The sequence below is a fragment of the Varanus komodoensis genome, unplaced genomic scaffold, assembly GCF_004798865.1.
Source record: "Varanus komodoensis strain SLA01 unplaced genomic scaffold, ASM479886v1 scaffold5, whole genome shotgun sequence".
Classification (NCBI taxonomy): Eukaryota; Metazoa; Chordata; class Lepidosauria; order Squamata; family Varanidae; genus Varanus; species Varanus komodoensis.
The window spans coordinates 23,199,827-23,224,976 of record NW_025336087.1 but is presented as its reverse complement, the minus strand read 5'-3'; the positions used below and the strand labels follow the sequence as shown (position 1 = coordinate 23,224,976).

Sequence of the window (25,150 nt, the reverse complement as noted above, 5' to 3'; positions counted from 1 at the left end):
CCTACTCCCAACCCTGCCAGCCTATCCAGGAGGATACCATGGTCAATGGTATCAAAAGCCTCTGAGAGGTCCAGGAGAACCAAGAGGGATACACTCCCCCTGTCTCTCTCCCTGCACAGGTCATCGTACAGGGCGACCAAGGCAGATTCAGTACCGTATCTGGGTCTGAAGCCAGAATGAAATGGGTCCAGATAATCAGTTTCATCCAAGAGTACCTGGAGTTGTCCTGCCACCACCCGTTCCAACATCTTGCCCAAAAAGGGAGGTTGGCCACCGGTCCATAATTGGCGGCCATCTCTGGATCCAGAGATGCCTTCTTTAGGACAGGCCTGATTACCACCTCCTTTAAAGGAGCGGGCACCCGGCTGTCCCTCAGAGAGGCATTAATAACCTCCAGGATTCAGGAACCAATTCCATGTTTGGCTTTGGTCAGCAGCTATGAAAGGCAAGGGTTGAGTAAGCAGGTGGTAGGACATACTTGTCCAAGCACCTTGTCCACATCATCGGGCTGCATTAACTGAAATTCATACATTAATACCTGACCAGACAGGGTCATTGGTGCCTCCCCTAAGGGATCTGAATCAATTGTGGAGTCCAGCTTATGACGAAGCTGAGCGATTTTCTCCTTGAAGTGCTGGGCAAAGTCGTCACAGCGGGTCATCGATGGTGGTACAGAATCTTTCTTAGGGCCGGGGTATATCAGCCCATGTACCACTCGAAAAAGCTCCGCTGGACGGCACTGTGAGGAGGCAATGGAAGTGGAGAAGAATTTCTTCTTTGCCACCCTCACTGCCACAGCATAGGCTCGATAATGAGCATGTAAGCATGTTCAGTCAGATTCATCCCGTGATTTCCTCCACTACGCTCTAGTTGTCTCCCAACCCGCTTCATCGCCCATAATTCAGATGTATACCATGGAGATGGACGGGCTCTGCTTGGCAGGAGAGGACGCTTAGGGGCGATCATGTTAATCGCTCTGGCCATTTCTCCACTCCACAGTTCAACTAGAGCATCAACAGGAGCGCCAGCTTTATCAACCAGAAAATCCCCCAGAGAAAATCCCTCAGGAATCCAACCAGATCCATCTGGCTCTGAGGGCAGACCATCACAATAGGGTCCGCACCCTTACAGAGGAAAAGGCCAGCTCCAAGCTCAACCCTCATGAGGAAGTGATCTGACCATGACAAGGGAGTCAGACGCAAATTCTTCACCCTGAAATCACCCTCTTCCTGCCCCGTCGAGAAAGTTACCAAACCCCACTATGAAGATGTGAAAGCTGCTGAGAGAGAGAGGAAGAGAGGTGTAGATTAGTGCATATATGAAGTTTTGATTCTACCAGGAGGTACTGTACAGTCTTGATTTTGTTTTTGGATCTATTTAGCTCATGTTCGTTTCTACTATTTTATTTCATTTTATTTGTCTGAAGTCTTAGAGGCATATATATAACTCTTTCAGATGGCTGAATTCCATTTCAAAGAAGTGCTGGGGGCTACATTCCAGTGATGGATGGGCCAGAGGCAAAGGGAGTAGGACACAAAACTTAAAAAAAAAAAAAAAGCTCCTAGTAACTGTAATTATTATTTAATGGAGATAGTTCAACAGTCTGGAATGAGTGAAAATGTACAGAAGACGGAAAACCACCAAACTGGTAATTGAAGAAAGGAGGTAGCATCAGGGACATTGCTTCTGGAGAACCCCAGGAGATAGGATTCAATTTCCACCTTGGCCTTAACAACTGACCTGCTTCTGCTCTTCTCCATAGATTTCCCTTGCTCCAAGACTTGATAAGACTACCCTTGGTAAGCCTTGCCTTTCAGTTTTGTTGTAAGTCTGCATCTTCTTGAGGTAGTCATGCGTAGGCTGCCCAGAAATTTCTTCATACCTGTATACTTGCCACTTCTTCCAATGGAATGGTATTGCAAATGCTTACACCAGGCAACCAATCAGATGACCGTAGGCCTGGACATCATGAGATGTCCAACATAGAAATCAAATAGACTAATATAGAAATCAAATAGACTAAGAATTGGAATTAAGAGATGGAGAAGCAGTTTTCTTGCTGTCAAGACAACACCAGGAGCAGATTGCAGTAAAGATCATAAATTCTTAATATCAAAAAACAGAGTAAAGATAAAATGGTCACTACAAAAACACCTTGCTAAAATACAGCTTAAATAACATTCCTGAGGAATTTAAAGAACACAAAAAACATATTTGCATTTCTAGACTCAATTGACCATGAGCTAAAAGAACTACGGACTAAAGACATTGTTAGGAAAGAATTCCCCAAGACTTATGACTGTAGCAAAAAGAGAGAAAAAGCCTAGATGAGTAACAGAAGAAATTCGCACAATTGCTAAGGACAGGCAAGAATCAAAAACAAAAGATGCCAGAAATAGAACCAGAATCCTGAATGGAATGTTTCAGTGACTATTGACTGGAGACAAATGAACTAATACAATGATCCATGCGGGGGGGGGGGGGTACACAAGAGATCTATTCCAGAAGATCCAAGAAATCAACACGAAATTCCAACCTAGGTTACGAATGTTGTCTGACCAACAGGAGAACATACTATCTGACCAGAACTATATAAAAGAAATGAAAGAATGATGAACTTCTTCAAAGAGGAATCCTTTAAGACAAACCTGCAATTTTAGAAAGTGAACTGAAAACTGCTCTAATCGTACTTGGAAAGAAGATACCAGTAGAACTATTCCAAGCTGCAGAGGCTGAATTGGTTCAAAGCCGAGCAAAAATATGCCAACAACTATGGAAAACAAAACAATGACCCACAGATTACAAATGTCCAATAAACATTCCAGCCCCAAAGAAAAGAGATGCTAAGGAGTGCAGCAACTATAGGACCACTGCCCTTATTTCCCATGCAAGCAAAGTGATGCTCAAGATGTTACAACCAATAATGTTACCCTGTGTGAACTGGGAAATGACTGCTATTCAGGCTGGATTCTGAAAAAGAAGAGGTACTCAAGATCATATCGCAAATATTCATTGACTGCTGGAGCACACCAGAAAATTTCAGAAGATCAGCCTGTGCTTTCATAGACTGCAGCAAAGCTTTTGACTGTGTGGATCACAAGAAACTATGGAGGGTTCTGAAAGAAGTGGATATGCCTCAGCACTTGATTTTTCAAATGCATCACAGACAAGAAGCTTCTGTTAGGACAGAATATGGAACCTGTTGAGTGGGGCTCTGTGCAACTCTTTGGGTGTCTGGTGAGAGGTGACCGGCCCTTCACAGGCAGCAATGAAGGAACTAGAAAAGATAATCAGGTGTAAGTATGTTTCTCTGGAGATCATCCACACTTTTGTCTTTCTGATCACTATGTATGGGTGTGAAGATAGACACTGAAGAAAGCTGACAGGGAAAAAATTATGCATTTGAAACATGGTGCTGGAGGAGAGCTTTGAGAATACCCTGGAAAGACAGAAAAACAAACAAGTGGGCCCTATATCAGATCAAGTCAGAGTGTTCCCTGGAAGCAAAAATTACAGAACTGAGGCTGTCATAATTTGTATACTTAGTGAGAAGGCACAATTCACTGGAGAGACAGGAACACTAGGGGATGTTGCAGGCAAAAGAGGAAGACCAATTATGAAATGTCTTGACTCCATAAAGGAAGCCGCTGGTTTGAATTTACAAGAGCAGAGCAGGGCCATCAAGGGCAGACATTTATGAAGGCAATTCATCCCTATGGTCACTCTAAGTCAGAGTTGCCTCAACAGTCCATAACAACAGTGGTCATAAAGTGGGATACAAATAAACACGCTGGACTAGTAGCTAACAAAGCTAGACTAGTAGATAATCTGCTAACAAAAGAATGGCCAGCCAAAACCTATGCGGCCTCAGTGCTTTGATGGAGTGATGTTCTTAATAATGCAGACTCTCTAAGACCACTGAAGTGCCTCTTCGTGGCTATGCTGCCTTGGAGGCCTCCTTTCCTGAAAGATGGCTTAGAAATTTGAGGAAACTTTTAAGCAGTGCTGTGGTTTCAAAGCAAGGAAGAAATTTACTAACGAGCCTAAAAGACAGCATTCCAGTTTGCTTCACATTGTAGAACATTACATTGCTTTTCCAGGCATGTGTTACTGTCAGCGAAAGAAGAGGAAGGTGCATGGAATCTAAGGAAGTAAAAACCTTTGTTTGGTGAGGGAAAGTAGGGAAAGATGTTTCTTTTTAAAACATCTCTTCTTTGAAGTACAGACTTGGCAAGAATGCTTGGTATTATTTGACCTAACCTCCAGCAACTGCAAACATGGATTCCACCCAGTAATTTTTCAGTTCTAAGCTGCACAGATGTTTATCCAAAAATGTTTCTGGGTGTGAAGTGCTGTGTTTCTCGAGCCAAGCCGCATCTCCCATTGCATGGTCAGCTGTGCCTGAAATAAATACACAGTGTGCTGGGAGCGATAAAGGGACATCAGCACCAGACACGCAGCCCAAATCATGCTTCTAGCCAGGGATTAAAGCCAAGCAAGGAGCTGGGATGGATGATGATCCTGTGAAAGTTTCCACATTTGTAGTAATCCCATTTGGCCTCTTGAATATCTGTAGTAGTAACATGGTACAAGGCTGGCTTATTCCTCCAGTTCTATCACATCAGCCATGCAAAAGCTATTTTCCCTTATTAATAAATCCAAAGGTTCTTCCTTGTTTATCCTTTAAACAGTCCCGGCAGTAAGGTAGACAGACTAATGGTGACTGGTCCAAAATCACTCAGTGTGCTTAATGGCTGAATATGGATTTGAACCCCCCACCTCTCATAATTCCACCCATCCCCTCTGGATGTGTGCAGTAGTTTCACATACTGAACCATCAGGCTACTGTTTTCACTTCCTTCAAATTCTCTCCCAAAAGCCACATTTTACATAAAGTCTTTGTATATGAGCTATAGAATCCTTGGGGTGAGGACCTGCCCTTTTTGCTAGTGTGAGTGGGTAAAACTCCTATACATTCATGGTGCTATATAAATACTAAAATTATATAGCTATCTAAGTAGTAATTTAAAACATAGTAGAAAGCAATTAAAGTGGCAACTAAATCATTTACCCAGACCCAGATCAGCTGATTTTAGTGGAGATCAGGTACACTTTTGTTTAGCCTTCTTTAAGCAGTGTTTGGATCATATTATCTTTTATATGTTCATGCAGAAATCCAACAGCCTGAGAAATCTACAAAAAAATGCAAGCTGGTGAAATCAAATTCAAATAGCCATCCATGGAAATGATTTTTTCAACATTTGTTACCTTTTGAGTAGATCAACAACTTGATTTACTCAAATACATTTTTCATTTTTCCTATAATGCCGTTATGCTGTTATTTTATGATGAAATTCCAGCTGGTTCTGCAGAACTGCAAAACTGGAGAAAGTGGTTGAACAGAATGTGAGATGAAATCTGCAATTCTAGACTCATCGGGTTGTAAATACCCACTGGATTTTGAGTACTTACTCTTGAGTAAGGACTGTGGTGTGTGTTTGCAGGTACCATCAGTGCTACAGAGCAAATAAACAATTTTAATTTTGTGTGCCATTTTTATTTGGAAATTACACCTTTGCTGTTAGTTCTAAATAAACCCATTGGCATAATTAAAGAATAGATGATCTGTCAGATTCCATGTTAATTATATTATTATTATCATCATCATCATTTTTTTCTATTACAGTGCATTTAATTAATCAATTTTGATGAATCTCCCCCACCCTCCCAAACCTGCTAGATTCTTTTTTTTTTTTTAGATTTTTTTTAAAGTCAGCAGAACCCTAAACTTTGTTTCAGCAACTTCAGTTCATGCGAGGATGAAAAGCAGAATATCTTTCACATGATTAGCTTCCTCGGCCAGCCAGTAGGTGGGTGTGTTTAACAGAAGAAAGCAATAGGAAGGAGCTTGCCTGCCTGCCTCCCCAGCTAATTATCTCAGCCTCCAACAAAGATAAGCGAGCCAGGGGAGGAGGACCCCCTGAAGGGTCTTTTGAATCTGGGCAATGTCTGATTGGCAGATGTTGAAAGGGATTCTTTGGTAATCCAGTTCATCAATGAACTGCATAAATTCAGGACAGAACTGGATGCATTCAGGCATGTGGACACTTGGTGGATGCAGTCTGGAAAAAGGCAGAGCAAGATGGACAGGACCTTAGAATCTCTACAACATATAATTTCCCAAGTCCTTCCTCACAGAGACCCAACACTTGCTTTTAAAGACTGTAAGTACCAAAAGTTTCCGGACTTCTAAGATGATGCTTGCATTTCATGTCAAATGGAAACTTGCAATGCAAGGAGCTAGTAGAGACTGTCCACCAAATGATCGGACTCGTCTTTACAAGTTTCAGTTCTTCCTTTCTCTCCCTCTCTCCTTCTCTCTCTGTCTCTCTCCCTCATATCTGAGATCATATTTTATTTAATAGTATTCTCTTTCCTTGGCAAGTTCTTAGAACTCAACTATTCATCTTCTGATGATTTGTGTGCTCTATGGGCAATCACAGAACATATTTCATTTTTCCACACTCATTTCTACTTCTAGTATTGTTTGATATGCCTCATTTAAAAATACTGGGACATTTTTAATTGTCTGCCATTTAAAGCTTTACTGTTGTGCTAAAATGTATATATGCTGCTCTTTAGTCACAGCTCATGATGTTCCTACAAGTAAAAGTACATTAATATTTGTGGTTCCAAGTCTTAACTCTCTCTCTCTCTCTAAGTCTCTCTCACATACAGACACACACACTCCTACCTGCATAAGGTTTATAGTCCCTTTGTGCTGCATCTAAAACAACTCTGTTGATAAATGCCAAACCATATTTGCTCAGTAATGTTTGTTCTAATAGTATCCCAAAATTAACTCCTAGAATTTGTCTGCTGATGTCTAAAACTGTTTTAAACAACTACTTCAATATTAAAAGCAAACTTCCTTGGCTTTCAGACAATGCAACTGAAGCGTCATTTACTGCACCAACTGCTATCTTTACTCAAAATTTCTGCAAGTACAAGATGCTACTTTATATAATGCTGAGAATTAGAATGTAGCCCGTAATCACTTGTTTCTGTGGTTAGCAGACCAAAAAAGACTGCGCAGAAAACCAATATGATCATTTTGCAAAATTTCTCATGATGAATGGATTCACTTAAGAATGTTGTTTTGACCTCTCCAGCACCAGTATTTTTGTTCAGCTCATTGTTTTTTGATAAATTATAGAAGCTATCTGTTATGATTGTAGCTTAAATTTTGGGCTGCATTGTAAATACTGTTATGCTCCCTCTGTTGGGTAGTGCTTCATACAGAAAGTTAATTATGATCTATATTATATTCTGTGGCATTATGAATGATACTTGTTACAAGTATCTGTTTAATTCCTTTGTCAGTAGCTGTGTTAAGAGTTAGTAACTCCAGCCTTATGCATTCTTTCTAAATGAGTATGGAATGAATGACTTTAAAATAAGCAGCTGGTGAAGAGCAAAGTTATGTATTCATTATTCCGTATGCAGTTTGACAGAAATCAAGAGTTAGACAGATAAACAAACACAAACGTCTTCCAAGGCCACCCAGAAGAAAAACGCAATCTAGTATTGCAGAATCACATGAAGCTGTACTTTTTAATTCTGAAACCTTGTAAGAGCAGATGCATCTCATAAGCTGAAGGAATTTGATCTAGAAAAGGTGGGAAACTTTTTTCTTGCCATTGTGGCAGATTCCTAAAGATCATCTGACAAGGTTTTGATTGAAAGTGTATGTACTGGCCTCTCAGACAAAGTTATTGTGACCACCCACAGACCTGGGGATGGGAAGAATGGTTCTAACAAAGCAAAAAAGCACATGTCAAGCATAACAAGGTTAGAATATCATTTTGAATGGAATCTTACCCCAGTCGACTCAGCCATCAAGAATAGTTCTTATGGCACTCTTGTTCTGGACATTATTTTGTTTTGTGAGGATTGCTGTCAGTTCCCCTTAATATATGAGGGAATTAAACTCTAGTAAATCTCAGCATTTGCTTCCAATAATGTATCCCGGTACAGTCCATATCTCTCCTCCCCAACTACGTGAAAGTTAATGTGGGGTCATACTGCAGGGATAAATCCAAGGATAGTGATGGAGTAATGGGTGCTCCTAAATTCTATTTCCCAGGAACCCATTGCCCCTCCCCCCCACACACACACATACAGCTTTCGGTCTTATATAGCATGGATTAAACTCTTGATCCTCAGATTATGATCTTTGTAAACCCTTTGTTTCCACAACCTAGTTTTTCTGCAGTCACTCTGACAGGTATTCAAACTTTGAATGAAATTTTCTATTAAAACTCGCCCACCCACATCAAGGTTCATTTGTGGTACCTTAATGATCACTGGAGATATCTCATATTACACTTATTTTACATCTTTTTGGCACCCAGAAAACAATTGTGGGATCAAGTTTGGTTCTGAACTTGAAAAGTAGAATTGTGTCCTCAACATGCACACCAAATTTCATTCAAGTACCTTATTACTTAGGCTTGGATGCTGTAGTCCCTTTCTACTAGTGCAAAGTGCCTTCCATTTGGAGAAACCCTTTTTGATCCTTTTGCAAGTGCCTTATCCAATATTACAACCTGTTGCACAACTCCTTACAACTTCATTGACCTCGGCTTTTCAGGCACTAGTTGTAACTAGCTGTTCTGCTAGCCATAGTACAAACACAGGGGAACATCTCTCATGCCTTTTCCACAAGTGTACTGTTGGATTCCGCTCTCAAAGTAGATATCACACTGCAACATCTTTGACATTTTCCATCCCCCTTTGGCAAAGGTTGCAAGGTCAAGCTAGAAGTTGAACATAAAATGCATAATGCATATAATTATGTCCTGAACATATGTACCAAATTTCATTCCAATATCTTATTACTCAAGGGAGAAATCCTTTCAAAAGCAGAGAATATTCAACCAAAGACTTCACTTGGTTTGACCAATAAAAGCTTTTAGCTCCATAAGCCATAGGTAAATAACAAGATATCTGTCATTCCATGAAATTGCCTTTTGAAAGTAGCTGTTGAGTTACATGAACAAGGCAGACGTTCCCCAAGTAGATTGCTACTATACCATGGCTGCTATACTAATCAGATTTACCTGAGATTAAACTCCCTTGAAAACAAGAGGATTCACATCAGAGTAAAATCACACCGTACCTTTGCAGTGTTACCCCATACTTCTGTCTGCTCAGAATTAACCCCTGTTGAGTTCCATGGGACTTACTCCCAGTGAAGTGTGTACAGGATTCCACTTTATAGGATGGACGTATTGCTACCAGTTCAAGAGAAAGGTAACATGACTTGACCAACTGCCACCTTGAAGCCAAACCTGATCATTACTGTAGTATTTCTTACAGTACTTCTTGAATTACCCAACATGTGTCCTAAGGGTGTGTGATGTTTTAAAAATTCATTCAGTCTGTGTTTTCCAGATTGATAGGCATCTTTCTCTCCATTATGCATTTATTGATGGAATCCAAATTTCTTTCAGAATTCATTCTAGTTAAGCAAATGTGCAAGTAAGAATGTGCACAGTTTCTTCTCTCCCCCGTCCCCCACCAAAACAAGTTAAAAATAATCCACAACACTGAATCTATATGTCAGATCAATAAAAATCCAAATGCATTTGAATCTGTTGTGGATTTTGCCAGCATCCCTAGTTTATCCCCAGACAGCCTAACATGAAAAGATTGATTTTACAGAGTTTCAAAGCAGTTAGTTGTTGCTGGTTGTTTTATCATCACGAAGTGCTACTTCATCAACCCTATTAATTTTTTAATTATTTGATGATAGCTGATTGTCCCAGATATAGCAGAAAGAAAATGTATCATAAAATTGATTTCAATCAGTTTCCTGATTCTAAGAAAAGGGGAAGCTAACATGAGCTGGTATTTATGAAAGCATCCTTTTAATATCTCAAAAGCAGCTGTGAACTGGGGTGAAGGGCCTAGAGGGGAAACACTGACCTGCTGCTCACAGCAATGAGGAAGCGGTCCTTGGGCAGCCCTGAGCATTGCCTGGAGGGTCCTTGGAGAGACCTCTGCCTGCAACAGACCAGATCAATTTGTCATAGGATGGGAGGGGGGCATATAAACAGAACACTTTTTCAGAATGTCAGCCTCTTCATGTTTATGTGCTATGTCTGACTCGGGTTGTTTCAAGGTCAGCCAGAGGTAACTGAATTAAAAGCAGGTTAAAAATTTACAGATTTCTGAACCCTTTACTCAGAGACTATTCTCATTTTGCCTTTTGGCAGACTGAAGGAGAATCTTGCCTTAAGATCATTCACATTCTTCTTGTTTGTAGGCCTAATCCAATGACAATCTGCTGACCACAGTTTCTTTGGATATTTTCTAAAATAAATATAGCTCCTTTCTGCCTTCTGCTATCATGTGTCATATTGATTGTTCTATTCATCACCTTGAGATTAGAGCCACACTTGAAACTGGTGCTCATCCTGGGCCAGTTTTGAGACCTATGGAGAATCTGGCCCAGAAATCCCAACTCTGCTTTTCAAACTGTTTTCAGCAAAAGGCCTACAGGGGCAGAAGACCAACATCTCCATTTGAAATAACATGATCTGCACAAAACCAAACCCAGGAAGCATCCCAGAGAAGTGGAAAAAGCACTCTGACATTCAACAGCTACACATGATTTGACCAGGAATAAATCACTGCCAGCTGAATCAGCAGAAAGCAGCAGAGAGCCTGCAAGAGCAGATATCCTTGTGTCTGGAGGCCTAGTTCTCCAGTGAAAAGCCAGGAAAGCAGCAGCAGAACTGGATTAATCAGAAATCATTTTCAAGGCAGTTGGAACATTCAGATGCTCTTATACATTAGCTTAATAAACAGAGATACAAACAAGCCTTTTGGGTGCACAGACATCCCTTTCATGTCTCCCTTTACTCAAGTCTCCAAACAAATCTGGAAGACTTCAGTTAAGCATAGTTTCTAGGATTTGTCCAAACCAGGAAACTACAGCTTTCAGACTAGTCAGGATATTAAGCCAACCTCAAACCATAGGTTAATATCTTGGCTCATTCCAAAATGTTAATCATTGTTTCTCTGTTTTGCTTAAATGGGAAAACTATAATTAACTGAAGATTTCCTGGCTTGTTTGCTGGTTGCAGAAGGAACAGCAAAAGGCCTGTTCATACCTTGGCTTATTAAGCTGTGGTACAATTGTCTAAACATAGTCAGTGAGAGGAACCTGACTTTCCATTGACTGTGTTTGTAGGCCAGCAGCCCTAAGCAACTGTTGGAAGTTGCTCCAAGGAGTAGTCTTGACATCCTTATCCAGTTGGCTCTTATAGAATGGGCTGAACCATTTCCTAGGTTGGCTTTCTCCAGCCTGGTGTGTTCTGGATGTGTTGGACTACAACTTCAACCAAGTGCATTCTGGATGTGTAGTCCAACACATCTAGAATGTACCAAGTTGGGAAAGTCTGCTCCAAATTAAGGAAGACTGTACAGTGCAGTTAAGCGTGTGTTTCTTTGACTTTAAGGAACAAATTATAGCTGAGCCCCTATGGATGAGTCTATACCGCTACTGATTCTACATGGCTTGCTATAAAGAGAAGAGCGGAGAGATTTAAAGCATAGCTTAGGTGGTTGGAGGAGAAGTGCTGAACACTTCTCAAAGGTCTTTTTTGATGGTGATGTTCCAAGATGGAAGTTACTCCTCTTAAGAGGAAAACTGCTATGAAAGAAACACTTCAGGATGGAAGACTAGAGGAAGAGGTTGATCCCTAATGCACTTCAAAATGTTCCTGTCACCATGGAATAGATGTTCAGCAGCATACCAAATGCCTGTGCATGGGTCCAGCACTGGCATGTAGAAGATGGCCCATCAAGGCCAAACAGACATCAGCCTGTCCCAGTCTGGAGCCCTCCAGATGTGTGGGACTTCCACTCCGCTCAGGTCCAGCCAGGAATGTGGGGGGCTGTATTCAAAGCATCAGGAGGGTCCCACGTGAGGGATGCTCTTCCTCTGTTTTTTGCAGTGATGTGGATTCATTCAGCTAGGAGGGTGTTTGGGGAGCCAGAGTGTTGTTTCCAGAGTCAGTAAGGGAGGAAAACTAAATACCCCTCAAGCATTGCTCCCTCATGTATTCACAACCACATGAGGGAAGACTCCTGGGGGCATATGGGGAATTTACAGGGTAGGCCACTGCAGTTCCCAGCCTACAGGGTGGGCTTCCTGTTGTCCACAACAACCACCCAAGGCCACCCGTGAAGGAGGAGGGCTACCAGAGGGCACTTTGCCCAGGGCTTCTTCAGATCAGGAGCTGACCTTGCATGAGAACCAGTGCAGTGTGGTGGTCAGAGCACTGGAATGGGATCCAGGGAATCTAGGCACCACTTGGCCTCAGTGCTCACTAGGTGACTTTGACTCTCTGTAGCTCACAGACCTCTTGTGAGAATAAGATTGAGAGGAGGAGGAGAATTATGTAAGCCATCTTGAGTTCCTTGAAGGAAAAACGGTGGAATATAAATATGAATAGCTCAACTTAGAGATCTAGGGCTTTTCTACATGAGATTTTCATCCTGTGCTTATCATCGGCCTCATTGCTAGTAGTACTACTAGTAGTGTTTTTTAGAGCAGGGAAAATGCAACGTTTAATTTTGAAAGCAAAATAATGTATTTCTTCTTGTGTATTTTTGCTTTTAAACTGTACCACTGTTCCACCTAGAGTTTATGTTGTGAAACAGCAGGAATAGAAATGCACCTTATCTAGTGGCAAAACTGAAAGTAAATGCAGTGGATTAACAGCCTCATGTAGGGAAGCTCATGGGTCATATCCAGGGTTAGCCCCCTGTTGAGAGTACACCTCACAAAATGAAGACTTCTTCACTGCAACATGGCAAGGAAGATCATTTCTTCTATAATGTAACTATTGGAATTGTTTTCTCTTCCTTCACATTTAAGCTCTTGGGCTGTTTCGAACTGAGCCCAACTTTTATAGCTTCAGCATGAGGTGTGTGTTAAATTATAGCTCTTAATGGAAGGCAACTGCGAGAAGGTGCACTTATAAGTAATGGTATTTGTTTAAATGATATGGTTTTACTGATTATGTGCCACAGATTGATTGAGGAAATGGAAGACAATTTTAGTAGCCTTCTACAAAAGGATCTTCCTTCTTCTTTTCTTCTTTGTAGGAAAAAAATCAAGAATAAAATATATTAAACTCGAAAGAGCTATATTTTTTCTCTGCAGTCAAATGATTCTTTAATAATTGTCTGACAACTTAGTTAAAACAGTCCTTCTTCTGAAAACCCTTTTAAAATTTAAAGTGAACTAAGCAGGAAATACTTACTGCGTGTGTTCTTTTATAAATGGCTTGTTTGTGACAATGAAAAATTCTCAGGGTTATGGCTCCATTCCATACTGCCACAAAGGCTGCAAATCTGCTCCAACATGCTTCTGTCAGTCCAAGCAGTTCCCTACTCTGAAAACAGCTCTCTCAAGTTCTTCGGATGCTCTGTGACCTGTTCATTCCCGTCAATACTTGAGTCTACCTTATTTTTTCTGCTTTCCTTGAGAAAAGTAACTGTAACCAGGACCACACAGCCAATCTTTTAAAGAAATCTGGAAATGCAAATATGACATGGATGGGCGAAACAATCCAATACATGCCTGCACAAAAGCAAACCCCACTGAAAAAATGAAGATTTGTATAAAGAATTCCCAAACCCTCTGTGTATATAGAACTAGAGTCAAAATTAAATTAAACATATAAACTTAGCATAGATAAAAACTAAATACAGGCTTCATTTTTATAAGCAATGTCAGTGTTGTATAGAAAAAAGCAAGAAGAAAGTGACAGGACTTGAGCCTAAGTAGCTCCACTTGCCCTAGAATCCCTTCTTATCTAAGTTCAATGCACAGCTCTGTCTGTCCTTTTCATCTTCAGCAGGTGAGGCTGAACTATTCTAAACTGGTGCATGGCTGTGACTGGATGTGGGCTAACAAGCTGAAACTCAGTCCAGATGGGACTGAGATGTTGCTAGTGGATGGTTCTTCTGACACTTCAAGGGAATTCAGCCAATTCCGGATGGGGTTACCCTCCCCATGAAGGAACAGACTCCTACCTTGTTACTTGTAGGAGTAACAAGGTGGCCTCCGTGGCACGGAGTGCCTTCTACCAGCTTCAGCTGGCAGCCCAGCTATGTCCCCATCTGAACAAGGATAGCTTGATTTTGATAGTCCACATTCCAGTAATCTCTAAATGAGATTACTGCAATGTACTTTATATGGGACTGCCCTTGAAGACTGTTCATAAACTGCAACTTCTGCAAAATGCAGCAGCCAGATTAGAAACTGGAATCAGATGGTCTGAACCCATAACATCAATTCTGACCTCCATGCATCGACTGCCTGTATGCTTCAGAGTCCAATTATAGCTGCTGTTTTTAACCTATAAAGCCATACATGTCTTGGGACCTGACAGTTCCTCTTCCTGCTCCAAACTACCCTTACACTATGATCAAGATCTGGGACCTCTGAGGGAGGCTTGGTTGGGGTCAACAAGGAGAGGGAACATATGTTATAGAAACAAAGAAAAAAATGAGTCAGAAGGGATCTCCCAGGCCATCTAGTCTGACCTCTGGCTCCAGCTAGCTACACCCATGTAATCCTCAATGGAATAAGATAGTCACTGAGGCCTGCCTGGTGCCAACTCGAATATGTGTTTGGTGCCAGTTTAAGACTGCCCTTTGTGACAAGGCAGATGAGAATGGTGGAACAGATGGTCTTCCAAAGATTTGTGGCTCCAAATGAAAGATTTGGGGTTCCATCCCTAGCAACCTGGTTCCTAACACTGCTTCTGGAATTATTGGAATTCTTTTTACAAGTCAGTTAAGCTGGACTATTCAAATGCGTTAGTCTTTCATTTTGATTGCAGGTTTCACCAAGTCAGTTCAGATTTAATCAGTTCTTAGAGTCTGTGAGACTGACAAAACAATCTTATCCATATTTACTCAAAAGTAAGTCCCATTGATTTCCATGGGACTTACTTCCAGGTCAGTGGGAATAGAATTCTTCCCTGAGGCCTCAGTCATATATGCATTGACCTGGAAATAAGCCTCATTGATAACAATTGGGCCTAGTGCTGAAACAATGGTGCATAGATAGTCCTGAAAAGAATCTTTAAAAGAAGACTTAAACTCCAGTCCTGCAAATAAAATTGCTTGTGTCTTAATTTTTTGTATCATGAAACAGGTATTTTATGCATAAAATAATTGAAAAGAAGATTGTAGGGAAATAATAGATTTCCCCTTAAATTTTTGTGGCCTTTTGCCTAGCCAAGATAATAGTCCATAATCAGTGGTGTGATTTTTTTAAAGAGTCTGTTTTTCAAAATGGGGAGGTGGATGGGACTTTAACCGAAGGGGGCAATGGTTAACCTGCCAAAGTGCAGACATAGCTTTGAAATGATTTGTGAAAATGGTCAAGAATAAAAACGATTATACTTCAAACTGTTCAAAGTCTTGCAGACACACCAACAAAACACTTGAATAATGGACAAAAAGAGAGCAGAGAAAAATCAGCTTGGAAAACTCACTTTCCAAATCCTTTGGACAGCAATAATATGGTGTCTATAATCTGATGATTAATTTTCCTAGTCTGTGTATCTTCATAAGATGACAATAGCGAGACCCATTTATTGCAGTAAGATGTGTGCTAGCAAAATGATTTGTGGCTGAGCTATGACAGCTTGGCTTAGGAAGAACACCAGAGGACAGGTAAATGCCAAAACACTGCTAGCTAAGTGGTTGTGGGCTCCACTCTATAGCAGTAATATACACACAGGTCAGTCACATCGGGTGCTTGGATCATGTGGTTTCTTCTGCTCCAACATGCTTTGAACATTTTTTGACAGCTATCACATCCCACATTTTCATTTACTTTATTTTGTGGCTCACCTGAAAATTGCTGGGAGTCTTGACAGTCCACTTAATAAATGTTTTGTTCTACATTTAAAAGCACACACATAACTCATGGTTTAATCAGAGCTGCCGTTAGGGCTGGGCCCTGGGGCCAAAATCCAGGCCTGGCTCTGCCCCACAAGTGGCCACCCAAGGAGAGGCAAGTAATGAGGGCGGCAGAAGCAAACTCCATTTTAGTCGGCAAGTCCTGGCAGTGCTATAACTCAAGTGCACTCAAGATATAAAACTGAAGAAGCATTTCAGAAAAAATCAGGGTTGGCACACTGGGTTGGTATTCTAAGGAATCAGAGGTATAGAAGCACTTTTATAGCATGGCATGGACATTCGAGTGGGGTGGGAAAGCAAAATTTTAGTCCTGTGCTTCCCTACTGAAGAGTACAATATGGCCGTCTTAAAGGGGCAAGGAGAATAAATCCATCAGGTCCAGGGTTCGGAGTCTCAAATCACCCTACTAGTTTAATAACCACAGCCTTGCCTTTCTCATTGGATGGCTGTGCTTGTTCTGGTTACACAATGACACTTTTACCCTCAGGCCAGGCTCAGCCCTTGAGTGCTTCTGTGTTTCAACAGGAGGCAATTAGCCAGGGCTTTATTTAGCCTGCTGGATAATCTAGTCCTGGTCAACATCATTTCAATATCTGTCATCCGAGAACAATGAATCAACTGAGCGCAGGGCTTACCACAGATGGCCCCAACTGTTCTGCAGCCGTCATCCTGCCACCTTTCCTGGACTAAAGCTCAAAGAGCAGCCATGCTTGTGCACCGGAGTTTAAGCACAACTGCCCTCGCTGATGTAGGAATCAGGCCCAAGTTCTGCGAAGGACAATAACTCAGCATTAAGCACATTGTTTGCATGCAGGCACATCTCACCTTAAATCCCTTTCTTCTCATGTGGTGCATGATGTGAAAGACTGCTGCTTAAGAACTTGGAGAGTTGTTGCCACTTAGAGCACACGATACAGGGCTTGATGTGAAGGATAGAACTGGTTGTTTTTAAGGTGCAATCCTATGTATATTTACACAGGAAAAAAACTTTGGGGCTTGCTGGAAGCTACAGGAATTGTTTTTCTGTTTAAACACATATAGGATTGCACCCTTAGCTAACTGGCCCAGAGTAGGAAACTTCTGTGATTGCTGCTAACTCAGACAACACCATCTATTATGCATCTGACTTATTGCCATCCGTGATCCTTTGTGATATGGATCTTGACTTGCCCTAATTCTTGGCTGTGTGAAATACAGTGTGATGACTCCTCAGCTACTTTTCTTTGCCACCGTGTGTTTTGCTTAAGATGAGACTGCTTCTAGTGCTCCACGGTCTAAAAGCAGATGCACTAGGCATGCCTTCCAGGGCTGGTCCAAGGCATTTTGCTGCTGGAGCTGAAGAAGAAGATGGTGCTCACCTCCCAGGCACAGGGGACAGTTAGGCTTCACCACTGGCAACAGGACAACAAGCTCCAGTGCATGGGATGATTGCAGACAAGCCAAATGAACCATGACCCCCATCTTTGCTGCTGCTCCCCAACTGCAGCATCTGCTGTCTGAGGTTACCATCTCATTCAGCCTAATGACAAGGCTGGCCCTCAGGTTTTTTATTCATGGATCCTATTCCTTCCCCCATTTTTGACTTTGGGTTAACCTGGATAACTTGAACACAGCCTTTTCAAAATAATTTGATAGATAGTCACAATTCCTGTCAAGTGGAAAGCTTAGACTCTTGACATTTAAATATGTTTTTAAAAATAATAATAAAACCCCCTCTAAATATCAGATTTCCCTTAATGGCTTTTAAATGGAATTGTTACGAGATCTCTGTGTGTGATGGATGTAAACAATCACTACAGTGCTGTTTTAAGAGACCAAAATCTCCTGGTTTGGAGTTATGGTTCATGTGCAAATCTTTAACAGTACGACAGTCTACTCAGGAATAACTCCAGCTGATGTCAAAGGTACCTGCTTCCAGGTAGGCAGCACAGGCCTGGTTAACCATGACTTAAAGTTTTGGAGTTATACTAAGTTGAAGCTGAAATAGGCACAGAGAGAAAAGGGACAGATGCCTTTGGTGAAAATAAGAGCAACAGGTCACCAATCATACCCCCATCAACTAGATTGTTCTGATAACTTTCAAAGACTGACAGCAAGTAGCAGAGCACATTAATAAGCAGTTAATAAATTCTGCTGGTCTCCAGAGAGGAATTCAACTTTAATTTAGAAAAACATTCATTTTTTGTGGCTTGGGTTTTCACCTTTGTTCAGTCTGTGTCAAAGCTTAATTCTACCATCACAGATTGAGATAGCCATCTGTTTTCTATTTTAGTTGTGGTTTAATTGGGGAAAAGGGACTTCGTGCCCTTCTGAAAAGTAGTTCAATACAGGTTTTATTATTCATATTATTTTACAGAGTCAGTATGTTTTCCACTTAGATCATCTCTAGAAGTCATTGAATGAGAGAATAGCCCAGCATTAACATTCTGTGATTCCCATATAAAGCAGCATTTCAGTATATCTGGGCTATAAAACTTGAATTTCTAGAGTGCCAAACACTGCTTTGGATGGAACACATGAAATAAGTAACTCATTGTGCCCCTTCTGAGAAAGAGAATGAGAACGTTAGATTTATTGCCTTTGACAACAGTAGGGAAGCTACTTCTCCAACAGCGGTTTTACACAGTACATTCTCCTTATCATGGATTGCTTTCTTGTATCACACTGGCCATTTACCAGGCAAGCTAACATATTTGCTGCTATTTTGAATGGATCTTAAACAAATTAGAACAACGTATTCCAAAGGATCACTGGAAAATCCAAACTGATGGCATAAGGCTTTGCTGAAAAAGGAGGATTGATAAGCTAAAAGAAGAACCACAGTGCATTTTAGAGCTCCAGAATGGGTCTCCAAAACATCATCCTGCAACTGAGGACTGCTCCCTGCACAGTCCATTCCAATCTCAGCATCTTTGCCAAAGGTCACCATTGGAGCTGGTGCCCCAATTGCAGCTGGTGATGCTCATAAGGAGGAGAAACGCTTTAGAGAGTGAAGATCCATCTATTTCTTCTGCACAAAAAAATGCATCTGATTCCATCTTTTAAAATTGGCATTATGGAATTTAATGTTTTTTTCATAATTCGTAAAAAGGGAATCCAAGGCAAGTTACATGGTCCTTCTCTTCCTTTTTAATCTTTACAAGAACCTCTGAGATGGATTAGGCTGAGAACCAGTGACTGGCCCAAAGTCGCCAGGTGAACTTCACCAAGTAGGGACTACAGCCTGGATCTTCTGAGTCCCAGTCTGTCACTACAACCACTACACCACACTGACTCCCTTACTAAGTCAACCTTCTCCAGCTAGATGGCCTCCATCTGTTTTGCAGAACAAATCCCATCAGTCTCATCTAACCTAAACAGTGCTCAGGGATCATGGGAATTGAAATCTACAACATCTGGAGGCTGCTGGGTTGGGATGGACTGCATTATGCTCCTATCTGATTGTGGATTTTATGTTCTGAACTTTCAGTAAACTACTCTGCCTAGTCCCGGAAAGGCAGTACATAATGCAAGAAATACGATCAGTCGATCAATCAGTCCACCTGCCACTGCACCATAATAAAGCTCTGCTTCCTAGCCAGACTAGCCTAATCTTTAGCCCTTCTTGAACAAATAGGCATTTCACAAGTGGCTACCTACTAAAGGACCAGGGACACTCGCCTGGCACCCATGACGTAGTATTTTCTGCACCAGATGCAGTCCTCTTCATGTCCCCAGGCTTTTTAGTTTTTTAGTCTAAAAAAACATGTTTGAGCACATTCCTGCGATGATGGCTGGAAGCCGCCAAACTTGGGCGCTCCCTATCATCTAAATCAGAGCAGAAGGAGCAGCTGTGGGTGATCTTGACCCCCTGTCCTCCTACTGTGCATTTTTTGCCAGAAGGCAGGCTGGAAGAAGCTGAGAATAGATTTTATCATCCCTCTGCAGTATCTTTCCTACCCCAACCCTGAAATGCCCCCATCTCAGTCTCTCCTGACCATGGGGAACAGCTGGTGCAGAGCCATCTGTACTGGCTGCCGGGAAAAGGAGGGTGGGGGGAGCTCAGTTTCCCAGCTCTGCAGTCAGAGAGTTGCCTCTGACCTCAGATCTGAGAAGTGAAGCTGTCCTGCGCAGCCTCAGAGGCTGTCTAAGCGCTGTAGAATTGTGTGGCCAATCCGTAGCTGCTGCTGTCTGGCAGGATTGGCAGCGGCCAGCCAATTCTCCCCTGTACCCACCTGCCACCTCAGGCTGAGTGTGCCTGGGGGAAGAGGACCCTCCATCCCACCCCTCTCCAGAACTTCTGTCAAGCACTGGAGGGAACCGTGGGGGAACCTTGTTGCTCTCATGGTACGCCCTGGGTGACCTATGAGAGAACAGGGGAAGCAGTGGGGGGACTCCACAGCCAGCGTTCCTGATTTGCTGAGCACTTTGACAGCCTCTCCTTGCGTGGTTTGCCCCACCGTGTAGCTTGTTGTGTTATACAAACTTGCCCACTGTTTGTTGGATGTCTTTTTGGACTGACTGATTATGGTACGATGTGAATGTTACAGATTTTTTTTTTAAATAGGAGATATATATGTCATTCTTCCTTTTTCTTCAGGCCTCCTTAATATCCAATGCCAGATGATTTCCTTAGAGTGCAAGCCTTCTGGGGACAGATACATTAAGAAAATAAAATCTATAAGCTTCACTGGACCCACAAGATAGAAGGGGATATAAAATAAATATGTATTTTGAATTATTTTTAAAATCTTTATCTTAATGTAAATCTACATGGTCTTAAATACATTTAGCTTTCCTTCACTATGGGCCAGAATGTTTTTATAAATGTTTGTCTCATTTCTATAGAAATTCAGCTAGCTACGTCAGTGTTGTGACTGGTGAAAAAGATTACATGAAATATAAACCAGTAAAGTTCCAGTAGCATCATGCTATACTGAAGAGTCTTCTAGGTTCAGCCCATAGCAATAACCAAAATACTACAGTACAGCAAACTCTCTGAACCTGAGCTTATTTAGTACGCTTCATCAACCTTCCAACAGTCAGTAGAATTGTGTCACACTGTCTTCTCATGTACGGAAAATGAGCATTGTCTGAACCTTGACTTCTGGATTCAGGATGCACACATGTGTTGATAACTGAAGTCCTGTTTTTGTTATTTCTCCCCTTGTGTGATTATTTATATATTTAGGAAATGTATAGGCCGTCCATCACTGTCGTCTCTGGACGGCTTACAGAATACTACAAATTCTAAACAAAATAAATTAGCTATACCATGAACTGAGCATAAAACTGACATATTTAAATAAATACATGAGCACTTGTGTGGCTCCTGTCACATCTTCTACTAGCCTGTCCCATTTCTGTAGGTCAGTTCCTTCCTGACCAGGAGCAGCCTTCAAGTTCAGTTATTAGGAAGGTTATCAGAGGACATATTCAATACAGAGGCCCGTGGGAGCAGGCACCAAGCAATGTGTAGGCACCAGCTGGGCAGCTTTATCGGAAAGGGTATTGGCTGGTTTACAAAAATGCCAGAACCCTGACTCAATGGTTATGTATGGGTTGAGGATGGAATTTTTGTTGAAGCATGGGGTTGAAACTGGTTATCATGCTGAACCCAGCCGCACTAACAAACCATGAAGAAAACATAGAAACAGAGTGAGTCAGAAGGGGCCTCCTGGGCCATCTAGTCTGATGCCCGACTCTAGCTGGCTCCACTCACAACATGCCTACCATGTGCATGTCTAGCCTATCCTTGAACACCCTCACTGATGGGGCCTCAACCAAAACCATGGTTTGTTGCTGGGTTCAGAACTGTGTACTGTTTGTGGTTAAGAAACCATGGCTTGTTAGCACAACTGAGTGCAGACAACACAGAAATCTATGAGTCAATGATAAGTCACACTCAACCTTTAAATGTGGGTTTTCGTGTTGTCTGCACCCTGCCATTGCCACACATTCTTGTCATTAGGATCCTGATCCAGAGATGTTTCCTTCATAGGAATGGGTCTAAAGCTCCCTTCATATAAATAGGTCTGCACCTCTGCTTCTAGGTTTTTATCTAGACATGCTGCTGCCTTTGTTCCAGGTAATTCTCTTAGTGGGCCTGGAGCAGGGGCATGGGACCAGTCCAGAGTCATCACTTCTACAAGTGCCAAGCGGCTACATGTTGGGCATTGCTTCTGGTGGTGGACTTAAGAGTGTTATCAGCATCCTTTGACTCCTGGTGATCCTCACAACCAGTAGAACCAGCAACAGGATCTTCATTCTAGATCACTCCTAGTTCTAAGGTCTTCCTGCCAGGAAGTTGGCAGGATGTGTGCGTGGTGGAGGGGTGGGGGGAATTTTGCAGTGATGAAACCCACCCTGCCATCTAAAATCCTGACTAGGCAGGGTTCTAGATCACAGAGAAGCCATATTAGAGCCATACTTGTGGTGTGGTGGTCAGAGTGTTGGACTGAGGACTCAGAAGCTCACTGGGTGGCTTTGGGCCAGTTACTCACTCTCAGCCCAACTTACTGCACAACATTGCTATTGTGAGGATAAAATGCAGCTGTGTAAGCAGCCCTGGGTTCCTCAAAAGAGGAAAAATGGTGGCATATAAAAGCACTGTAACAATACTAATAATAAGCATAAGCATACTGGACCAGTCTTCCCCATTCCAGATCTTCCCCTCCTACATTAATAGCATGAAGGAAGGACCAGCATGAGAAGCAATGTCAGTGCGGGGCAAGCACATGGCCCTGCTGTCTCCCTCATGTAATTGGACTCATGAGATTTTAATAGGATTATTTAACAGGGTTAAATATCATTCCTGAGCTCTACACACAGACCAGCAGCAGAACTTCCTCTGGCTAGGAAAGATAGGGCAGGGCCATTTAAAGTGGTTGTTTTGACATATAAAGCCCTAAGCAGCTTGGGACCAGGACACCTGAAGGACCTCCTTCTCCCATATACACCTACCTGTCCCCTTAGATCAGGCTCAGAGGCCCTTCTAAAAGAACCATCCTCTAAGGAGGTGAGGAGGATGGCAATCGGAATAGGTGCCTTCCCAGTGATCAGCCCCATTTATGGAATAACCTCCCTAGTTCGCCTGGTGCCTTCACTACAAATTTTTTTGACACCAAGCAAAAACCATTTTAATTTCCAGACATTTTAATAACTGCTTTTTATTATGAGTTAATTTTTAAATTATTTTAACTCGTCACACTTAGATTAATATTCACACTGTTATATCTGTTATATTTATAATATGTATATTGATTACTTTATTATCTGTTTTGATTATTTTGATTGTGAACCTCTTAGAGACTCTAATAGATCTATTGAAGAGGTCTATAAGATCAATCAATAAATAAATATGTGGAGGCTTGGTGATATTAAGGGGGCAATAGAGGCCTGTGTACACAAATCAGTCATCTGTGCACACAGCTAAATCCTCAGATTCTAACCTGGTCATTTGGAGGATTAAGCCCTCAGATTTCAGGTACAAGAAACAATGAATTAATTCTATACATTAACCTCACCTCTGTTTCCTTGAAAAGCCTCTGACCCTGAGTATTAGAGTTCAGGATCAAGTTGCAACATAGAGAGTTCCAGTGGGTTGTATCCGCTATTGTCTAATCTAAATCCCAAAGCAATCATTGTTCAATGCAGAGGTGCAATTTCATTCATTCAGAGAGATATTTATCTCTCTGGCTTGGTTTTATCTGTATAGCAAATAGATTATATTGTGCACCACAAACTGTGACTAATATATTGCCATTTTTATTTTATTTTTTGGTAGTGAATGTGGTGGCAATGCTTCAGGAATTCTGGGAGAGCAAACAGAAACAGAAAGGCGTGTTTTCAAGTGAGGGCATCATGGTATATGAGACTCTCAACTCCCCTGGGCCTCCGTTTGTGAGTTATGTCACCCTGCCTGGAGGAAGTTGTTTTGGTAACTTTCAGGTAAGAATGTATGTGGGAGCTTTTAAGGAAATGGAAGTGTGTCACCATAAATTCATCCTGCCACACTATTCATGAAGACTGTCCCTCTCCTCTTTCATCAAACTAGAACTTGGGGTCACCCAATGAACTTGGCAGGAACTGGTTCTGACAGACAAAAGGAAGTCTGTCTTCAGCACAGACATCAGCTTATATAAATAGACTTGCTAAAATTATTCAGATCTCCCTTTTCCACAACTGAAACCGTCTGAAGCAGCTTGCAACTTGCATCAAAATACATTTTAATAAGCTGAAATGTAGAACGGGATGGGTCCCACCAGCTTTTATTCTACCAGCTGGAGCAGCTCTGGAATTCCACCCAGAATGCTTACAGGTAAAAGGAGAGGAGATGACCCTTGCTGATTCCTCCTCTTTCTGTAGCCTCCAGCTCCAGCTTCCTCACTGTATTGGAAAGCTCCTCTCCCCAACCGACCAGAGTTTTGGAGTGCATAGGAGACTCCAAAATCCCTGCTCTTTTCATCAGGTCGTTTCCCCCACTCAGTCAGAAACTGCCTGCATAGATGGCTCTCTATCCTGAAGTCAACATGCCATGGAGTTCCGCAGGGGTCCATTTTGTCCCCTTTGCTATTTAACATCCACATGAAACTGCTGGGAGAGGTCATCAGGAGGTGTGGGCTGCGGAATCACCAGTACGCTGATGATACCCAGCTCTACCTCTCATTTTCAGCCAATCCAGGTGAAGCAGTGGCTGTGCTGAACCGGTGCCTGGCCGAGGTAACGGGCTGGATGAGGGCCAATAAACTGAAGCTCAATCCAGACAAGATGGAGATCCTGTTGGTGGGTGGCTCGGACCTCGGAATGAGGAACTTGGGCCTTGTCCTAAATGGGGTTGCACTCCCTCTGAGAGGCAGGGTTCGCAGCTTAGGAGTGCTCCTCGACCCTGAGCTGTCTCTAGAAGCTCAGGTGACGGCGGTGGCGAGGAGCGCCTTCCTTCAGCTTCGGCTGATACATCAGCTGTGTCCCTTCCTGGAGAACGACTGCCTGGTGACAGTGACACATGTGCTGGTAACTTCCCAATTAGATTTCTGTAACGTGCTCTATGTGGGGCTACCCTTGAAGATGGTCCAGATACTTCAATTGGTGCAGAATAGAGCTGCCAGGTTGCTGACGGAGAACTGGGGTTATATGAGAACAACGCCCAGTCCCC

At 42.1% G+C, this 25,150-nt stretch overlaps 1 protein-coding gene across 1 annotated transcript in view; it reads left to right on the top strand.

Annotated features, from left to right (window-relative positions):
* Nucleotides 1–6,030: 6,030 nt before the first annotated feature.
* Nucleotides 6,031–25,150, top strand: part of LIX1 (limb and CNS expressed 1) — a 53,310-nt gene continuing 34,190 nt past the window's right edge. The window contains exons 1-2 of the mRNA XM_044445738.1: nt 6,031–6,224; nt 23,783–23,946. Coding sequence (XP_044301673.1) covers nt 6,116–6,224; nt 23,783–23,946 — 273 coding nt within the window. The 5' untranslated portion in view covers nt 6,031–6,115. The remainder of the gene's footprint in view (nt 6,225–23,782; nt 23,947–25,150) is intronic.